Source organism: Notothenia coriiceps, unplaced genomic scaffold, assembly GCF_000735185.1.
Source record: "Notothenia coriiceps isolate Sejong01 unplaced genomic scaffold, NC01 NC01_scaffold00024636, whole genome shotgun sequence".
NCBI classification, from domain to species: domain Eukaryota; kingdom Metazoa; phylum Chordata; class Actinopteri; order Perciformes; family Nototheniidae; genus Notothenia; species Notothenia coriiceps.
This window is the reverse complement of record NW_011357337.1, coordinates 14,112-28,016: the sequence shown is the minus strand read 5'-3', so window position 1 is coordinate 28,016 and position 13,905 is coordinate 14,112. Positions and strand designations below refer to the sequence as shown.

Genomic DNA, 13,905 nt, shown 5'->3' with positions numbered 1-13,905 from the left:
CCCGCTTTGAGGAGCGGTGGATTGAATCCTTCTTCTCTTGGTTTTCTAAAGGGGCTGGTGGATGAAAAAGATTAAGCTGGAGTATTCAGTTTACTTTTGTGACATTTGATTCACAGCAGCTTTTCCCAGAAAGGGCTTTGTCTTCTGAAAAAAAAAAAATGTCTTTGTATTGCAACCTTTCTGCTCAGCTGCCCTGTTCCTGAGGGCTCTCCTGGGGAATGGGAGCTTTTTATGAGCTCAAGGAATGAATTGGGAATTGCGTCTTTCCGGCCTACATAGTGCAAAGAGTGTATTGAGTGATTGCACTCATGGTGTTTCTGATACACTAGACCAGCGGTGTAAAACTCAATTTCATTGCGAGCCACATTAGCATTATGGTTGCACTCAAAGGGCCAGTTGTAACTATATAAATATACATATAAATATAAAATATATATATAAAATAATGTATTATATTTAGGGCCGGGACTCGATTAAAAAAATTAATCTAATTAATTACAGGCTTTGTAATTAATTAATCGCAATTAATCGCATTTTTAATCGCATATAAATATTTGACCTGAGAACAGTGAGAAGCAATTTTTTTCACATGGATTTTAGTATACCATTGAATAATGACTGAATACATAAGCTTAAGCAACAAAACATTGTTTATTTTTTNGTAAAACTCAATTTCACTGCGAGCCACATTAGCATTATGGTTGCACTCAAAGGGCCAGTTGTAACTATATAAATATACATATATAAATATAAAATATATATATAAAATAATGTATTATTACATTATTGCCTCTGAATTGGATTATTATCGGATAGGGTAATAACTAACTACGTTTGAAAGCAGATGTCCAGGGCAAATAATTGCAAGTCTCTTCGGTGAGCATGTCACAAAACGAGATGCATTGTGGGACATGTAGTTAATGGGCAACCTGCTTCTGTAAAGCGGCATTTAACTGTATAATAAACGTATTATATTCTTTGCAAGCTCTTGCGGGCCACATAAAATGAAGTCGCGGGCCGGATTTGGCCTTGAGTTTGACACCCCTGCACTAGATGTACACGTGAATACTGCCCCATGTGAATTTGTCTCTCAGTTTCCTGGAATTAAAGAGATAGGGGGAGTAGAGTTGACAATACAACACTAGGACGGTTGCCAACTAGTGTCAGCCTCAGGAAGAACATCTCTATGCGAAAGATATGCATTTTACACATTTCCGTTTTGGGTGTGTTTTTAACATAATTGATACAGGGAATAATGAGACGAGGAATTTGGTGGTTAGAACATTCTTATGCCAAGAGATGCCTGGAGCGGGCTAAACAGATGAATTTGGAACTGGTTTTACGCTGCGTCATAGCCAGCTGCCAATGGCATAGTCAGTTAAAACTCTGTCTTGTTTCCTTTTGCTTAGGTCATGGAGACCAAAGACATGCTGTACATTGTGACAGAGTATGCGAAGAATGGAGAAATGTTTGGTGAGTTCAGCTTTCGATTTTTTTAATATTTTACTTTTAAAATGAATATTGGCCAAATATGTTCTCCAATAGATAAAATAATATACATTTTCAAGTCAGAAACTTGGCATTGAATATATCCTCTCTCCCTACAGACCACCTGAAGACAAATGGCCGCATGAGTGAAGATGAGGCGCGAAAGAAGTTTTGGCAGATTCTTACAGCTGTGGACTATTGCCATCAACACCACATTGTTCACCGTGACCTTAAAACCGAGAACCTGCTGCTGGATGCCAACATGAACATCAAAATAGCTGGTAGGTCTGGTGGTTTGTGACTTTGATTAAAAGGGTTAATTTGTTTTTATTAGAAAGCATGTTTTGAATCTAATATTATCTTTTCATACCCCTGTCTGTCTCATGTGTGGGAAACTATATATTAAAGCTCATTATGATCTGGTCTTTCGACAATGATAAGGACATGACACTGACAAATACACTGAAAGGCATCATCACTTTCAGCGCGATGAGCTCCTCATGTTGGAAACAGAGAAAACTGAGAAGTTTGAATAATAACAGTTTTGTGTATCTCTTTCTGTGTCTTACAGACTTTGGATTCGGAAACTTCTATAATGCAGGGGAGCCCCTGGCTACATGGTGTGGCAGCCCGCCTTATGCTGCCCCTGAAGTGTTTGAAGGGAAAGAGTATGAGGGGCCTCAGCTGGACATATGGGTAAGCTGATAGAAGTAATATATAGACAGCATTATTAATTCCAGCATTTTTTTCCTTCATATGCTTAAGTTCTCCGTTTTGCTATTTTCTACACAGAGCCTTGGTGTGGTGCTTTATGTTCTGGTCTGCGGCTCGCTTCCATTTGATGGACCCAGCCTTCCTGCACTGAGACAGAGAGTCACTGAGGGCCGATTCAGAATCCCTTTCTTCATGTCTCAAGGTATAACGGCAACACAATCATAAAAAATACTGTCTAATCTTCCAAGAATTGTGAATCCAAGACTCATTCCTTGTTTTCCGTCCTCCAGACTGTGAAAACCTGATCCGTAAGATGCTGGTGGTGGACCCGTCCCGGAGGATCACCATGGCCCAGATCAAGCAGCACCGCTGGATGCTGGCAGACCCCACAGCCGCCCACCAGACCCTCAGCCACTCCCTGACAGAGTACAACTCCAACCTGGGGGACTACAGTGAACCAGTGCTGGGCATCATGAACACACTGGGCATCGACCGCCAAAAAACTATTGAGGTGAATTCAAGATTCAATTGTTACTATGTCGTCTCCAAAGAGATTTTACTCAACAAGGGCAGCAAGCTTGAACACAGACGTTGCTTTAACTCTAACAATAAAGATGAGAAGAGCTAAAGTAAGCTGTAAAGAGAGAAAGTGACAGATACAAGCTGGCATTAAGAGCCACAGAAAGATAACGGCAACACCACTAATCTGCTGTCTGTCCTCTTCCACAGTCTCTGCAGAGCAGCAGCTACAACCACTTTTCTGCTATCTACTACCTGCTGCTGGAGAGAGTGAGAGAGCACCGCAGCCAGCAGCTGAGCCGCCAGCAGACCTGGAGCCAGAGACCCAGGAGCACCTCCGACTCCCCCGGCCCAGAGGTGAGCACTCCAGCAATTTGATTGTCATACAACGTCGGATTAGAGAGGCTGGCAAAAAGGATAGTGTACAGATCAAAAGTGCACTCTCTATGACTTGTCTATCTCCTGTAGCCCTCCATTTCATTGTGATGTAACCTGCCACTTTATACTTGGATTCTAAAACGTTGTGTGCCTTGTGCTTGTTTCTAGGCGATCATGGAGTCAGCTGACAGCTTTACATCTACAGCATTTTCCATTCCTGCCCAAAGCACTGCTCCAGTGTACCCGGAGATGGAGTATGACCAAGCTGGATTGTTTCAGGTAAAAATGGATTACATTTGACAGCCTTCTACTGTCGGCAGCTCAGTGTTACGAGAGTTCGCCATTATCTCCTACTAACGGTCCCTCTCTTTGTGTTTCAGCGTGTGGTGTTTCCAGTGGAGGCCAGCCTAAACCGACTGCTCTGGAACCGCTCCATTTCCCCCAACAGCCTGCTGGAGACCAGCATCAGTGAAGAGGTGCGACCCAGAGACCTGGAGGAAGAGGAGGCAACACAAACCTTTGCGCCTTTGCTCCCTCCCAGCACAACTTCCCGCAGACACACACTGGCTGAGGTGTCGGCCCGTTTCCACCAGTGCAACCCTCCATGTAAGTATGTTATACATAAACCATTAGTTTGAAAGGCTTCACTATACAGCACATTTTGATGCCCACTGCTGGATATCCAACGTTTTAATTGTTTTGCCTGTTGTGTTTCTGTAGGCATCGTGGTCTGTCCTTCCGATGGTGCCTCTTCTGACGGCTGTCTGAAGTCCTCGTCTAGTCAAGCCCACACTTTGCAGGATGCTATGGGTGGGATGTCAACACTTCTGGCCTCTCGTGCTGAAAGTGGAGCCCTGCTGCCTGCTGAGACCCACCTGACCCTCTCCTCCCACCTCCTGCCCCAGGCCCAGGGCAGTCTGCCCGCTGTCAGCTTCCAGGAGGGTCGCCGAGCCTCTGACACCTCCCTCTCACAAGGTACAGTGCATTCATCCACTCTGATTCATCCTCTTTTTTTTTAATAATTTGTCACTTTATGCGATCAAAGGAGCATTTTCAATAACTTTCCATTGTCTTTTCACAGGCCTCAAAGCTTTCCGGCAGCAGCTGAGGAAAAACACACGCACCAAAGGGCTTCTGGGATTAAATAAGATCAAAGGTCTGACGAGGCAAGTCATTTCTCCCCCCTCCTGTAACCGCGGCAGCCGAGGGTCTCTGGGTCCGGCGCTCTCTGAACACCGCAGCATGCTGGAGGAGGTGCTGCACCAGCAAAGGTGAGAAACGTGAGCAATATTACTCAAGAGCACACTGTTGATGTTGATGTCTGAGGTGGCCAATCAGGTCAGACTTTACAGCCCTGATGTTAATAGTCTGATCTTCTGTCTCTATTTTTCAGGATGCTACAGATCCAGATCCAACCTCAGCCTCTGGTCCAAGCTGCTCCGATCGCATCTACCCAGAATCCCCTGCTGTTTCTCGCCCGGCAGCCGTCACCCTCTCCTCCACCTACTACAGTGTTTGCTTCCTCGTCCATCTTTGACACCCCTACCCCCTCCGCCCTACCTCCTCAGCAAACGTCAGTGGGTTTAGAGCACAGTCCGTGGAAACAGAGCTTGGAGACTTCCTCCTCCGGCTGCTCCTCATCATCCTCCTCAGCCTGCTACGCCTCTTCTCTGTCCCCCGTGGCCTCCGCTGCTTACCTCCTTGAGGCTCGTCTGCACATCAGCCAGCAAACCGCCCCTCCCTCCCACATCGGCCTCCAACAGCTGCCCCAGTCGACAACACAAGGCACCTTCCCCATCATGTCCAAGCCAGGGGCGTGGAGCGCGGACTCGGCCTCCAGCACAGACCCGGACCAGCAGGACTCGTGTCTGTCCACCCAGCAGCAGCTCAGTAGCTGTGTGATGGTGAAGTAAAACGATCACGACCAGAAATGTTTTTCTTTGTGGAAGATAAAGATTTGGAGCCGTAAAAAGAAAAAAAGCAGAAGTGAGGAAGAAGAACAAAAGCAGATGCAAGCGACACATGAACACTTTATTTAACAACATGCGGTACACATGGGAGAATGTGTATGTTGGGTATACTTTAATAGCATATAAGCTAAAGGCTAAGCAATAATCAGACTCTGGACAAGGCGCTAAACCCGTATCAGAGAGCAAGAGAAGCAATAATAGACTGAAAGGCAGCGCCCTGATGATAGTGTCACTTGAATGAAATGGAGTTGACGGTAGCTGATAAAGTTGCGTCTCCCGTGCTTTGATGCAGTTTTTCTGAGACGTGACCTTTGTTGAATACAGGAAGGCTCCCTCTTCCTTCTTGTTTATAGACACTTTTGTGTCATTTCCTGTTCTCTATGTTTTTCAATTGACTGGACAGAAGACCAAAATGATTTTCTTTCCACTTTGTTCGCCTTTCTAAAGAGACATCTCTCTGTAGCAATTAACATGCAGTATAGTGTCCAAAGCTTCATTGAAGGAGTTCATTTGTATTGAAACTGTGATTTGTTTTTCTTCTGTGCAAGATAATTATAGTTACGCAAATGCTGCTTTTACCTCAAGCCGCAAAAGACTGCTACATCCTCATCAGCCAAAACTGAAGGACGATGGTGTCTCACTGATTGAGTAAAGCACAACAGGTACATTCCTTCAGCTTGGTGGCACCCTACACATGTGGATACACTGATCCGTATTCCCTTGTTTGATAAACACCTTCCCGTTAGATGCTTTTACTACCTCCACAGGCAACAAATTAGAAACCTGTAAAAAGAATTCCCGAAGAAAATGGTGTCAATCCCAGTATATAAGAGGAAACAACATTTTCAAATGCACAGAACAAAGACTGTGGGAAATGTGCAATATTTCACATTGAAATACCAAGGAAGCATAAGGCTTTATATAGGATGGTCAAATGTACATTTGCCTGAGGTGTTTGTGTTCTTATTTGTAATGTATCTCTTTGCTGTGCTAGCTAGCTGTCTAGAACAGGTACTATTTATGTGACATAATAACATGTTACTGTAGAAATTGAGAGAAAAGACTCAAGGCATTTCAAAATGTTGTTTCTTCTCACAGCATGCTTGTAGTTCTTTAACTGAAAGGAAGAATTTGGGTTTTACCAAAGAGCAAACAGCACAAGAGATAGCTGATCTATCAGATACACTACTGACTACTCACTTTGAATGCTGTCTCAAAATGTAGCAAGGTGGTTAGCAAACATATTTCACATGATCTCCTTAGCTGTTGCCATGGGAAAACTCTGGCTACCACCAAATCCCGAAGCTACAAGTGCTACCTATACCCATAGCTTACCATGGTGGTATTCATTTTTGTACTTTTCTAGAATAGAAAAAAAAGTCAGGATATAGCAATACTATGTTGTGCTGGAAGCTGAACTTCACACAGTTTAAGGCTGAACGAGATGTGTAATATTATAAGCTTATTAAGCCCTCTCATATCTGTGAAACAACTTGTAGAAGAGCAGTGTTTTTGCAAACCAAGTTCTGCTTTGGAAAAAGTGTTGATGTTTCTATAGAACAACTTTGGTTTATTGCACTCACTACAAACACTTGTGCCTTTGAACAAGCTCCTGATCTGAGGTCTTCATCTCTGATCGTTACATTAAAGAAAGAAGCTTAATGGCCCTTTTGAGACCTTCTCGGACCTCTCTCTCTCTTCTTCTGTATCGGACCTTTGAACTTGCTGTGTAAATAGAAGCGAAAATTGCACTTTATTTATATTTTATTTCTCATTACGAAAACAATTCTTCACAAACTATTGAAACGCTAAGACTCTTGATGCAGTTCTCTTTTTTGATAAAAAAAAATAAGATCCTATTTCCTGGTTTGTAACTTGATCGTGTGAGCATGTGTGTGTGTGTGTGTGTGTGTGTGTGTGTGTGTGTGTGTGTGTGTGTGTGTGTGTGTGTGTGTGTGTGTGTGTGTGTGAGTGAGGAGGAGAGAGAAAGGAGAGAGAATGTCAGTTCCAGATAGATTGTGTATTTATGTGGCTATTTATTTAAATAAAGTTCCCTTCCTAAACTGTCTGTTGTCTTGATGTTTTTCAATAACTTATATTATATCTACGGTCAACATGTCGGTCGATATTTCATTATGATAAAGAAATATGAAGGAAACCACTAAAGCAAAGCAAGATAAGATAAGATGTACTTTATGGATCCCAAATTGTGAAATGTTTTTGTGACAGAAGCTAAAAAACAAGGCATTGCACATAATTAGAAATGAAAAAGAGTAGAAAATGAACAACTATAAAATATAAACATTTCAAAAATCGAAATAAAACAGGACTTGACTTTAACTATTTGACAATTAAAACACTATTGAAGGGCCAATTTACAGCTAACACAAAATAAAAGTAGGATATTATTTACATTAAGTGAGCAAGGAATGCCATACTAAATTAGATATAAATGTAGAATTAACCTTTTCTATTTTGACATGTTGTATTTAATTCTCACATGTGATTATCGTAGGCATTGTAGGTACAGCCTTATGCAAATCTAGATTTCTCGCACATACTGAATGAGCATGTGACAAACAAAACCTTTTGCATCCTTAAATCTAATGATAGATATGCAATACCTCTTAATACCTGTCTATAATACTAATAATCATCCTTAACAGTGACAACCGCTAATAATAATTATGGTGGGATAAAAACATTGTGTATTCCTAAATACTGTTTTATCTTTATAATATTTCGATAGCAACTTGATTAAGTCTCCCTACTCCAGGGTTATTACAGGAGCAGAATAACCAGTGCGTTTTCCGGACTAAAGACTTCTAATGACGCCTCACCCTCTTCCACCAACTGATGACGAGGCTCTCTGATGATGCACTCGCTGGCACCCTATGATTATCTTGTGATGCAGAGTGATGATGCATTGCACCCCCATGGCCCTACTGCTGGCCGCTTATTCATCAAACTGAGAATGGACAGGTGTCTGACGTCTAACAGGAAAGGCCATGTGAGAATGGAGTGACGCAACAGCAAAATGAGAAGGCAGACCATCCAAGTGAGCTCTGCTGCTCTACTCTGGCTGCGTGCTCGTTATCTCCACTTTGTCAAGAGAAAGAAAATGAACTCAGATTTAACTCCTGTAGGAGAACTGCATTTTCCAGACTTAATGATTTGTTGCTTGTTTCATGTACATATTTACACTGTCTGACACATACATGTTCGCACCTATTTATACATGTAACGAATACTGTGACATTTGGCATATGACCCTTGAGGAGTTGCTTGTGGGAATGAGCGTAAAAGGAATGCCATGCATTTAAAAAAACAGACGTCACAAACGCATCATGTCATCAGCTGATGCCTGCTGCAGACGTGAACCTTGCATGAGCTATTAAGCTTTTCGTAACAAGCTACAGCACACTGTGACCATCTGACTTGTTAATGTATGTTCTTTTTCAGAATCAGAATCAGAAACAGGTTTAGAGCCAAGTAGGTTAACACATACGAAGAATTTGCCTTGGTGTAAACGGTGCCCACATAAACACAGTTAGAGTAGAACATTTCAACTATTATGCGTTAAGATATAGAAACTTATTTAATAATAATGGGTTTAATTTATAAAGCACTTCATATTTGACTTCAAATCCAGAAGTGCTACAAGCAGTGAGCATGAACACTATAAAAACAGTACACAACACGGTAGAATGAATAAAAAGCAATACAAAACAAATACAAATAAAATAAAATAAAAGGGTGGTAATAAATAAAAAGGTCTAGGGAAAGGCTCTATTGAATAGATGGGTTTTGAGGCCTTTTTTTAAAGTTTCCACGGTCTATGGTGCTCTGTGGTCGGGGAGAGCATTCCACAGACTGGGAGCAGCCGAGCAGATTGCCCGGTCTCCCATAGTACGGAGCTTGATCCTGTGGAGTCTGAGGAGGTTGGAGTTGCTGGAGCGGGTGGTCCGCAAGGAGGTATGGGGGGTGAGGAGTTCCTTGAGGTAGGGAGGGGCAGTTCCATGGGTACACTGGTGGGTGAGAACGGAGACCTTGAATTCGATCCTCAGTTCCACGGGGAGCCAGTGTAGTGATTTAAAGGGGACCTATCATGCAAAATGCACTTTTGTACGTCTTTTATACATGAATATGTGTCCCCGGTGTGTCAGGGAACTCACCAAGTGTCAGAAAACACAACCCTCCCTCTTTTCCTCCATACCCAAATCTCTAAAAACGGGGCTTTAACTTATCTGATACAGACTGATACAGATTTGAAATTGTTCTGACGTCAGAAACGGGGTGCTCCGCCTATATGGGCAACTCTCCACCTATCAGGGGAATGTGGGGTTGCGTAGCATGATAACAGCATGGTAACAGCATGGTAACTGCATGGAAACAGCATGGTAACATGACGCTCGTGCCTCGCACCCCTCCTTTGCAGGAGGGCGTGGTCAGCTGCAGCTCATTTGCCACAGAATAAGCCCTTGTGAAGACAGGGCTGGAATAGAGCAAATAGAGCGAAATGAGGCATGGCTAAAATGTATGATCCCCAGAAGCAAAATGCTAACGTTATGCTATAAACTAACTACAGCCAAGTACAGCAGGGTCGCACGACTTCAACTTCACGCCAACTTAAGATCGATATTCAAAAATACAGATTGTACAAGTTGAAGCGTTTGTTTTAACAGTTTGCAAGAGCGCAGGTACTTGCTTTCAAGCAGAACAGGGGCAAACAAACTTAGCGGGAGTGTTTACGTGTTCGGCGTAATGACGTACAACGTCCTCGACAACTTCTGTAGTCCTATAGTGGTGCAGTGACGAGTCCTAAAACCCGGAAGTGAGTTAGCATTTTACCACTACCGGTTACCATGTCTCAGAATCAATGGGATTTCTCCATAGGATTTAGGAAAATAGCTCGAAATAAGGTCTGTGGTTGACACACATTGAAGAGACGGATCACGTCTTGTTCTACAACATTAAATACATCAGCATTGACCCCACTGGTGGTTTTTGAAAAGTTTACGCGTCTGAAAAGCGATGGTTGTTAACAAGTGGCTGAATAGGACTACAGAAGTTGTCGAGGACGTTGTACGTCATTACGCCGAACACGTAAACACTCCCGCTAAGTTTGTTTGCCCCTGTTTTAGGACTTGTTCCTGCACCACTCTATTATGCCACATCGTAAGACTATTTACAGTGTGAAACCAATTAAGAGCTGTGACTGAAAAGTCTTTATAATGCATATAAGTAACTGTGTTGTGACTGTCAGAGGCTGCAGAAAAACATAAATAAATATACATTAACACATTATGTACTGATATTGTCATACTTGGAGAAATCCTGTTTATGTATTATCCAGTATACTTCCTCTTCATCTCAAGCCTTACTGAACTGTCCTTGTCCTTGTTTTTGGACAACAGAGGAGGCCTTTGGCACATTGTATTAGTTACATCAGGCTTAGGAGACACAACTATTTGTGAGTTTTTTTCTTGAGATGGGTGCTCAACAAGAAAAATAATTATATCAGCTTCATCCACACTAAATACACTTCTACCAATTGGTAAGAGAAGAAAATCCAATCCAGAAAGTGGAATTTACAAAGCATTTGGGGATTTTGACAAGAGTATTACGCACGCAAATGTTACTTCGATGGACCTTTCTCACCCTCTGTACTCCCCAACACACTCATCATCACATGCACACACACACGTACAGAAAGTAAAAAGAATCCAAGGTTTCCACGCAAAGAACGCTCGCCATAAAACATTCCGAGATTTTTGAATAAGTAACTTAGGTTATCAAAGTGCATTGAGCACAGAGTTTTTTCCCAAATGTATTTGTGTCCACAAAAGCAGAAGAGACAGAAGATTGGGGGGGAAGCAGCGGCTGGGGAGAAACACTGTAACGAACTTCCCAATGAGAATCTATAAACGAGAGGGGAAGTTAATGTCTGATGACAAAATGGAAATTCTGACACATGAGAACAGTTATATTCCATTAGCCCGGGGAACAGTTGCATAAGAAACGTTGTTGTGGGACAGATACTGTACACATAAACCCACTGACCTGAAGTACAGCACATAGAAAACACTCAATATTATCAGGAAGCCTCTGCAGTGGGCTTTTGGATTTCTCCCCTTTATGTGAGATTAGCACCCTCCTAATTGTGCGAACGTGAGTGAGACACTGTACACATGCGTCACTGCCAATAATCAGGACGAGTATGAATACCAGAGGATATGTGGAACTTTAGAGGTTTAGAGTTAAGTAAATAAACAACTATCGGAAGTGCTCGACAACAGAGTGTGTTGCTACATCAGTTACTTCATTGATCCTGCTGGGACGAGCAGCAGCCAAAGGAAGCCTAGATGTTTTGTTTAAAAAATAACCTTCCCAAGACTTTATCAGCAGAAAACATTTGAGGAAAATATATCATAGCACTGTGACAACTCTGATTTAGAGCTAGAACTGATTAAGTGCCATCATTATACTAGGCTAATGTCCATAAACATGTTTTTTGGAAACATTTTCAGGAATCGTTTGGGAACAACCTAACTTTAATCAACTTAAAAAGGAGCAACAAATAGATGTTGTTGTCGTGTACATTTCCCCGTTGCGAGACAAATAAAGCATTTCTGATTCTGATGTTAATTTCATATTTCATATCTACAGAAGGGTTTTGTCTAAACCGGGTAACAGGGGCCCTGCGCCCTCATACCAAGATGCTGTGTGAAGTGATGATAGAAAACAATGTTTTTGCTCGTCAAAAAAGGTATAATTACTCCAAAAAAGTGAAAATCTTGTCAAATAGATCTTCAGACGGCATGGACAGCTTTGTTTTTACGGAGCTCCGAAGTCCTATTGTTGTTTATGTCCGCGGCTCCATCTTGTATAAGGGCGTCATGTTCTCGCAATAATTGATATGTCTTATATACAAGATCAGCGCCACAGTATTGCCCTCATATTATATTTTTCTAGAAAAACCACTGTACAGCATCCACTGAACCAAAGTGATTACAGGTTTGAAAGACATTGCTTTACTATTACTGTGAAGTAGATCATATGTGCTATACTTATTGGCCACTTAAGCTCAATCACTGGTAAATATCTTTGACTTGAGTTTCCCTAAACCAGTTCAAGTGTCTAAGAAGATAAATGTTGTTGACGGATTAAAGCCCTCTGAGACAAATCTGTCAAATTAAAACTGACTTGACCAGAGCTCATGGGACTTCTGGAGGAAGTGAATAACAAAAGCGTGGAAAGAACTCTCTAGTTTGTTTTTGTCAACAGCCTGCACATGATGTTAATCACATGGCACTGCCGAGAAATTTAAAAGTTTTTTAGATGACTGTTCTGCACTTTTTGTCATTTGTTTAACTCTTCAAACTAAAGCATTGGGAGACTTGTTTATTTACTTCGTCAGATGTTTGTGGGCACCTTTGTGGTGATATTGTACACTTGGGGAATTTGAACTATGCTTGTCGATGATGACCTCCCAAGTAGATTCGGTTTCTGGGAAGCTTGAGTGTCCCATTTGGTGGAGGCGGTGCAGGTTAAGCCTGACCTTTAGAACTACACATCCATACCAAAATTATGACACAGCTAAGGAATGTAGCTGGGGAGCATCACAGCGTTGGAGCTAAAACAAAGCATTAGTAATTACTAGTGTTAACTGTAGCTGCAAGAAGCCACCAAGCTTACAGGTGACCAGCACTAAGGCCTCAAATTTCCTACACTGGACATCTAAGATTTTATTAAACTAGCTTCCAACCAAACTCTGAAACTATAACTGTTTCAATTAATTAATACTGTTTACATATTATGGAAGAATACTAAACACAACTAATTTTTTGAAATTACACAATGGAATGGTGTAATGGAAAATGTTATAGTTGGCTTATAAGAAAACCATCCCGTTCCTCCGACCACCCTCTAAATTTGCAGGAATAAGTATTAAGAAAACCATCTTGCTGTCCTCAACTGTAGCTTTGGCCCTGGTGTTGGTAACTGAATTTGTTAGGCATAGTATGAATGTATATTTGTCACAAACTTGGAAACACAAGGTAAAGGACTCAAATGCACGACCCGGGAGACAGAGGTAAAGTATGCGTACAACACTTTATCCAAAATAGGTTTATAAAAAATGATCGACACTCTTAACGAGGTGAAAAAAGGCTCAAAAAAGGCACAAAGAAAATCGCTCACTAAGTGAGGAACAAAACTTACAAAGTAATTCAGGAGCAGGAATCAGGCTTGAGATAGGATAAGTGACCACTGGTAAGCAGACTACTGACATGGAGACAGGAAAAGACGAACTGACACAAGACAAGAGCCGCGTTCACACCGGAGTACTTTTCCCACTTTAGTTCCGATATAGTTCCGAAATGTCGCGTTCACACTAAAAAGAGCCGGAACTAAAATTAGTTCATGAGAACCTTTTTACCCCCTTTTCCGTCCCTGCTAGAGAGCAGGGACTCTCATGCGGCTCTCTTGTGAGAAAAGAGCTATATTTCTGATTGGCTGGGCGGATTGCAAACAACGCCCCGTAAAACTCAAAAAAAGTGTTGTGAAGCCACCATTTTATTATCCTCGCATTAGCATAATTAGCATTAGCATTAGCCCNCATTAACGATGACAGGAGGCACAGCAGCCCTCTGTCTGATGGACAGATGTGTTCATGACGACTTATATTATTACTTTTAATTCATTGACAGTGCGGTATAATGAGACAATAACAGGCTACAGATGCGGACATATACACACACATATATTTATAATTTCAGAATCAAACAAGTAACACGTAACACAATCAGAGACTGGATATATCCCCCCTCCCAGC

At 41.9% G+C, this 13,905-nt stretch overlaps 1 protein-coding gene across 2 annotated transcripts in view; it reads left to right on the top strand.

Annotated features, from left to right (window-relative positions):
- The window catches only part of sik1 (salt-inducible kinase 1), a 10,023-nt gene extending 2,891 nt beyond the window's left edge, over positions 1–7,132 (top strand). For both annotated transcript variants that reach the window (XM_010782328.1, XM_010782327.1), the window contains exons 4-14: positions 1,410–1,473; positions 1,608–1,769; positions 2,060–2,184; positions 2,281–2,404; positions 2,493–2,713; positions 2,932–3,078; positions 3,268–3,378; positions 3,480–3,705; positions 3,820–4,074; positions 4,181–4,370; positions 4,493–7,132. In XM_010782328.1, coding sequence (XP_010780630.1) covers positions 1,410–1,473; positions 1,608–1,769; positions 2,060–2,184; positions 2,281–2,404; positions 2,493–2,713; positions 2,932–3,078; positions 3,268–3,378; positions 3,480–3,705; positions 3,820–4,074; positions 4,181–4,370; positions 4,493–5,012 — 2,145 coding nt within the window. In that variant the 3' untranslated portion in view covers positions 5,013–7,132. The remainder of the gene's footprint in view (positions 1–1,409; positions 1,474–1,607; positions 1,770–2,059; positions 2,185–2,280; positions 2,405–2,492; positions 2,714–2,931; positions 3,079–3,267; positions 3,379–3,479; positions 3,706–3,819; positions 4,075–4,180; positions 4,371–4,492) is intronic.
- Positions 7,133–13,905: the final 6,773 nt, after the last annotated feature.